General features: G+C 33.4%; 1 protein-coding gene across 1 annotated transcript; it reads right to left on the bottom strand.

Annotated features, from left to right (window-relative positions):
* Positions 1 to 950: 950 nt before the first annotated feature.
* On the bottom strand, positions 951 to 2,893 carry LOC106437094 (ribosomal RNA-processing protein 8-like). The gene is made up of 9 exons (XM_013878028.3): positions 2,623 to 2,893; positions 2,472 to 2,533; positions 2,341 to 2,392; positions 2,142 to 2,256; positions 1,959 to 2,053; positions 1,757 to 1,863; positions 1,542 to 1,656; positions 1,413 to 1,457; positions 951 to 1,314 (listed from the first exon to the last, which is right to left on the bottom strand). The coding sequence occupies exons 1-9, from the start codon at positions 2,824 to 2,826 to the stop codon at positions 1,243 to 1,245; spliced, it is 867 nt and encodes a 288-aa protein (XP_013733482.3). The 5' UTR covers positions 2,827 to 2,893; the 3' UTR covers positions 951 to 1,242.
* Between the last annotated feature and the right edge of the window lie 3,965 nt (positions 2,894 to 6,858).

Here is a 6,858-nt window from a genome sequence, read left to right as displayed (position 1 = left end):
TAATTTATGTTTTACATAGAATGTTGTGGTCTCATTCAAACTGGTATATTCAATTTAAAAATAAATATCTGTTTGTTTAAAAAAAAATGCAAATAATAAGGTATGAAGAAGAAGATTTTAATAAGTTGAGAATATTGAATCCTTTTACATAAAAATCATCTAAAGAAAGGAAATATGAAAGGGGAAACCATTTTAGGTATATATGGAAAAAGAGGTAGTATAAACATACTTTTAAGATCAAAGTTTCTTTTTCGGTAAAAAAGTAAAAATATTATTATCAGGGTTTTCAATTTTTGACAGACATACAGAGATTAACAGGAAACAGAAAAGAAAACAAAATTTAAACAAAACTCAATCTAGCCTAAACCGGAGCATGACACAACACACCAGAACAACAATCCAGAAGCACGACCAGTTTGGTACCTACCGCTTGCCGCAAAAAACTGAACCAAGTTAAACCGAGAGTCAGAGCCCGGTAATTTTGGCTTCCCAGATGCAACTGCTCTTAAAGATATTGGCTCAGCCTAGAAAAGCTCGCGGAGTACCTCTCGGAGTTCATTTTCATGGGACAATTAGAGAAAGTCTTAATCAATCCAAAAAAATCTGGATATCCGTAAATCTTCGTAGCAAATAAAATATTAAAAATCAGTATCCGTTAAAAACAAAACAAGTCACAAATATTAAAAAATTTATAGTCAAATATCCACTCCGTTCCAACTTTAATACAAATATATGTATATCTACAACTAAATATATGTACAATTTTCAATGTATATTTTTTGGTAATTATTTAACATATAATTTTATATATTTTATTTATTAGAGATAAAAGTATTAAATTAAGAAAGGAATGTTAAATCTTTATAACAACTACAATTCTGTGAAACTTTATGTTTTATAAAAAACAATAATTAATTTTAAAAACATTAACCCTAGATATCTAACAATAATTAATTTTAAAAACAATAATTAATGTTAATAATTAATTTACAAAAGAAAATGGAAAAACAGCTTTGTCTAACAAAATTCTTAACATTTCAACTCAAAGACCAATGTGATTTGATTCTCTCTTACAAAATTTTGTAAAGAACGATGAAAGTCTAAGCCTTTGTAGATAATCAGTAATGCCTAAATGATACAACATTGAAGAAACATACTCTTAGTTTGATCTTCCATCAGATAAACCCAGCAGGAAGTGACTGAAACATACTCTTGGGCGATCTTTCATTATATAAAAACCCATCATCGACGTTTATATAAACATGCTTTCAACTCCGGCCACTCGATTTTCTTCTTATTTGAATTAAACTGCTCCTATATAAATCACACAATTAAAGAAAATGTAACATAACTAAAGTGGAGATCCAATCTCAGAGACTAGCCGAACCTAAATGAAACTTTTCTTTACTAACCTTTTTCTTGAAATGCAATAAGATGAACATCTTATTCGAGAAGTCCTGCACAAACAACCAAATGGGTTTCTTTTCTTATAGTGAAAGTTCAGAAAAGAAGAGTGTAAAAATAAATAAATAAAAATTTACCTTTAAAGACGAGCTAAAACCAAGGTCAGAAACTGCTTTCACAAAGTCCTTTGGGTCTGCTCCTCCATTGTTTGGATCAAACCTGCTTTTGACTTCAGCTATAAGAAGCCAACCACTGTTGAACACACCCAAGGAATGTCTTATTCAGAAGCATGACAAATAAAAAACTATGAAGAAAGCTCTAGCAAGTGAAAATAAAGAAAAGAAAGCAGAACCTTGGACGAAGAACTCGATGTGCCTCTTTGATGTAACTAGAATAGTTTGTTCCCATCAGTGAAAGGCAGAAAACAGCAACATCTACTGATGAAGACTCAAGCGGAGTCTACCAAAGAAAGAAACCACAAACACCAGAGTGAAAAAAGAAAGAAACATCATGGAAGTATAGAGAATTGCAGTAGTATAGATTTTTGAACGTACATTTGACATATCACAGGCAATAACAGATGGATCCTTTGAGACAAGATCAAAGGAGAAAACTTTGTTCTTCACACTCTTTGCAATTCTTGCATCACCTGACAACAAAAAGTAAACAGATTTATAACAAAGTAAAAGCAACTTCAGACAGTAAAAAAAAAACACAGGATAAGATAACCATCTCACCACAGCCAAAATCAGCCACAACTAAAGAAGATCTTCGAGACGATAACCAATTGATAATAGAGTTGACAGGAAGCTCAGGCCAATTTGTCATTTGTTGCTGATACCCTGTATGATACTGAAAAAACAAAACATAATCAATTACTTGTTGTTGATTAATATGACATTCTTATTATTTTTTTGGGAGGTAATGCGTGTTTACCATATCAAACAAGGTTGGATCTTCATTGAAGTAGTCTAAAGCTTCTTTTCCACTGATGAATTGAAAAAAGAACACAAGATTATTGAAACTGAAAGAAAGTTGTCGGAAAGAAATGAAATTTGTAAACATACGAGCAAGTGTAGAGCTTCTCATTGAGCCTCCTGAAGTTCCCTCCTGATAGTTTCTCTCGAAGCTGCAGATTTTTCGTAAAACAATTCAAGACCTCTGTAACTTCGACGGCAATCAAATGTAACCTAGAGAGAGAGAGAGAAGAGAGAGAACCGTGTCGAGAAAGTTGGAAGGTGTAGGTCGTTTCGACAAAGCTGAAGATCCTCCATGTTGGTTGCTTTTCTGGGTTTTGGTATCTCTTTGACGCTTTTTGTCGTTGTTTTGGTTCTTCGGTGTCTCGTTAGGCTCTTCTTTAGGAGTTTTAGGGTTTCGTTGTCTCTTCCTCTTCCCGTTTCTGCTCGCAGCTTCCTCTTTCATGGCTTTAGCCGTCTTCTTCCTCCACAGAAACTCTCTCTCAGCGTTAGGTTAGTTTCACAAAGTAGAAAGAATGTGCTCTTCTGGGCCATACTTAAATTTATTGGGCTTTATGTATTTGGCCCAATACAGTCCCCTTTAAATACATTTTACTTATAGATTATGATTATGATTACTAATGGGTTCTTCGCCCCAAAACTCTTATCCCCGGCATGAGAATGAATTCAGAATTCTTACATAAATAGGTTGGTTCATCTTAACTTATAGGATTTTTAACGTAAAAACCTCTCAACTAAGTTTGTTTTGAGTAAAAACCCCCAAACTAAGTATTTAACGAAAAAACCCCTCAAACTAACTTTATTTAATGAATTAAACCCTAACAGGTTATAATTACCATTACTACCAGTAAATCTTTAGTTTGAGGGTTTCTACATTAAGTAAACATAGTTAAGGGGCTTTACCTTTAAATCAAAAAAAGAAAAAAATCAAAATTTTATAATATTATCTAAAAATTAGTAACTTAAATTTTCAAAATTAGCACTTTTAATTTTTTTTTGTAAATATATGAGTTTGATGTGTTTTTAACATCAACATTATATATGTATAATTAAAAATGTAAAAACACAGAAAATATAATAAAAATTATCTAAAGATTTATTATTACAGTTTTATTAGAAAAGATATAATTTCTATTATATTTTCTTGTTTTTTAAATTTTTAACCTTTTAGTAATTTTATTACATGTAAATCTTTATTACATTTTTACTAGATAAGATATAAATTTTATTATATTTTTTTGTCTTTTACATTTTTAACATTTTAGTAATTTTATTACAGGTAAATCTTTAGATAATTTTTTATTATATTTTCTGGTTTTTAAATTTTAAATTTATACATATATGATGTTGATGTTCAAAACATATCAAACTTATATATTTGCAAAAAAAAAATAAAAGTGTTAATTTTGAAAATTTCAGTTACTAATTTTTTAGAAAATTGGTTTTTTTTTCAATTTTTAAAGGTACAACCCCTCAACTATGTTTATTTAATGTAGAAACCTCTAAACTAAAGATTTACCGGTGGTAACGGTAATTATGACCTGATAGGGTTTAATTCATTAAATAAAGTTAGTTTGGGGGTTTTTTCGTTAAATACTTAGTTTGGGGGTTTTTACCCAAAACAAACTTAGTTGAGGGGTTTTAACGTTAAAAATCCTAACTTATATTATACTTTTTATTAACTAACTATTAATTTGATAAATAGTGTACAAAAGAGTATTATCGCACTTTCCTTAAATAAAATTTACGGAATTGCCTAATATGGTTAACGTATATATGACAATTAATGATTATGAATAATAAATATTTGATAATATTTTTTGTATCTTAGTTTTTTTTTGTTTAATTTTATATTATTAAAAGATATTAAGCAACCACATTAACCATATAATAATTTTTTTTTCTTATACGTTATATTTTGAATTTTTAAAACGACTATAAATTACTAAAAACGTTAAATGTCTTACAAAATTTTGTGATTGTTGTGAAACTAGAAAATAGAATCTATGTTTCTCTATTATTCATAAACATACGGAGCCCTTTATATATAGAGAATTACACCGTCATAAAATAATGGAAAGACTAAAGAAATGAAATACAAATATGGAAAGAGTACAAATCATAATCTAATAAGAAAAAGGCAAGATGCCGATTCTCTCTCTCTCTCCTCACGGTCGACTCTCTCTCTCTAGCATTGGACCGGTTATGAACCGGGCCGGTTATGAACCGGGCCGGTTATGAACCGGGCCGGTTATGAACCGGGCCGGTTATGAACCGGGCTGGTTATGGACATCCACAATATAATTTATAACACTCCCCCTTAGATGTCATAAACCATACAGGGATTGTAATACGCTTTAGATGTTGCCTCATTAAAACCTTACCAGGAAAACCCAGTTGGACAAAACCATGGTGAAGGAAAAAAAGTACAACACGTATTACTCCCCCTGTTCTGAACAACTCGCGGCTGGCCTCATGAACAGCCAAGATCTCCGAATGGTTTGAAGATGTGGTCGCGATCGTCTGCTTCATGGAAAGCCATGATATGGTCGTTCCACCATGTGTGAAAACATAGCATGTCTGTTATCGAGCATTGTGGGGATCCGAAAGATAACCTGCATCAGCAAAAATCAACTAAACCTTCTTTGTTTTGGTTAGTATAAAATAAACCCAAGTATTTCGTTCTTTGCAGGTAACGAAGAACATGTTTAATCCTGTTCCAGTGCCTTTGGGTTGGACAAGAGCTTAATCTAGACAATAGATTCACGGCAAAACATATATATAGTCGTGTGTGACTAGCCAGATACATCAAAGCTCCTATGGCACTGAGATATGGCACTTCAGGACTAAGGACATCTGCATCGTCCATCTTAGGACAGAATGGATCAGTGTCCAGGCCGAGAGACCTCACGACCATGGGGCTAGATAAGGGGTGAGACTCGGCCATGTTAAATCTCTTGAGTACTTTTTCTGTATATGTCATTTGATGCACAAGGATTCCATCTCTTATGTACTCAAGTTGTAATCCCAAACAGAATTTCGTTTTTCCTAGATCTTTCATCTCGAATTCTTTCTTAAGATATTCAACTGTTTGGGAAATCTCTCCAGAGGTTCCTAGGATATTCAAATCATCAACATACACTGCTATGATTACACTGCCCTGGCCGAATTTCTTTATAAAGATACAAGGGCTGATCGAATCATTCTTATATCCCTCTTTCACTAAGTATTCACTTAGTCTATTATACCACATTCGGCCTGATTGTTTCAATCCATAAAGTGATTTATTCAACTTTATACAGTGTTGTTCTCGAGTACTCGATTTGTCTTTCAACTCTATACCCTCTGGTACTTTCATATAAATCTCATTATCCAGTGGCCCATATAAGTATGCAGTTACAACATTCATTAACCGCAAGTCTAATTTTTCTCTTATAGCCAGACTTATCTGGAATCTAAAAGTAGTAGCATCCACCACAGGGGAGTATGTCTCCTCATTATCTATTTTTGGTCTCTGTGAGAATCCTTGTGCAACAAGCCGTGCTTTATATCTCACGACCTTGCCATGTTCATTTCTTTTCCTCAAAAATACCCACTTATAGCCGACAGGTTTAACATCATATGGTGTACGGACTATTGGTCCAAAGACATCTCTCTTCTTTAAAGAGTTTAACTCCACGTTTATAGCTTCTTTCCATTTGATCCAATCTGATCGTTGAGTGCACTCATAAATAGACGTGGGTTCATGATCCTCATTATCCTCCATGATTTCAAGTGCTACATTGCATGCAAATATATCATCAATGTCGACATTCTTTCTGTTCCATTGTATCCCAGACAAGACATAGTTTATTGAGATCTCATTATTATCAGGACCTTTAGTACCTTGAATCTTGGCGTCCCAAGAATCAGTATTAGATACATCAAGGCCGGCCGCATCTAAGAATTCATGATCGGCCGCGATCGCTATTAGGGTTTTGGGATCGGCCGCGGCTAAGTCCCGGGATTTAGGAACGGCCGCGGTCGTGTCTAGGGTTTTAACAACCTCGGTTTCAATCTTTGCACCTTTCTTAGTTTTCCGAGGGTTCTTATCTTTGGAACCTATTGGTCTACCACATTTCAAACGTTGTCTAGACTCTGTAGCAACTTGATTTGTCCCTCTTGAACATCAATATGAATTGGTGCATTAGCAGCTGGTATATATGACTTTGTTACTCTTTTCGGGTCAGCAAAGGAATCTGACAATTGATTAGCTAGCTTTTGTAAATGTATTATCTTTTGGACTTCTAAATCACATTCCTGAGTCCAAGGATCTTGCCAAGATAAGGATGTTTGATTCCATGTAATTTCTTTTACCAGTTTACTGCTATCCCCCCCTAATGTTGGATGTTCGGATTCATCAAAGTGACAATCCGCATACCTGGCCTTAAATAAATCACCCGTAGTTGGCTCAAGGTATTTTATAACCGTGGGAGAA

Source organism: Brassica napus, chromosome C4 (genome assembly GCF_020379485.1).
Source record: "Brassica napus cultivar Da-Ae chromosome C4, Da-Ae, whole genome shotgun sequence".
Classification (NCBI taxonomy): Eukaryota; Viridiplantae; Streptophyta; class Magnoliopsida; order Brassicales; family Brassicaceae; genus Brassica; species Brassica napus.
The sequence above is the reverse complement of the archived record's forward strand: the minus strand, read 5'-3'. Positions and strand labels throughout refer to the sequence as shown.

Excerpts from the sequence above, each read along its gene's own strand:
- LOC106437094 (XM_013878028.3), bottom strand. The coding sequence starts at position 2,826 with ATGAAAGAGGAAGCTGCGAGCAGAAACGGGAAGAGGAAGAGACAACGA. Across the intron at positions 1,864-1,958 it reads TTGCCTGTGATATGTCAAAT|ACTCCGCTTGAGTCTTCATC; the intron begins GTACGTTCAAAA and ends TTTCTTTGGTAG. Across the intron at positions 1,458-1,541 it reads GTTTTAGCTCGTCTTTAAAG|GACTTCTCGAATAAGATGTT; the intron begins GTAAATTTTTAT and ends TTGTTTGTGCAG.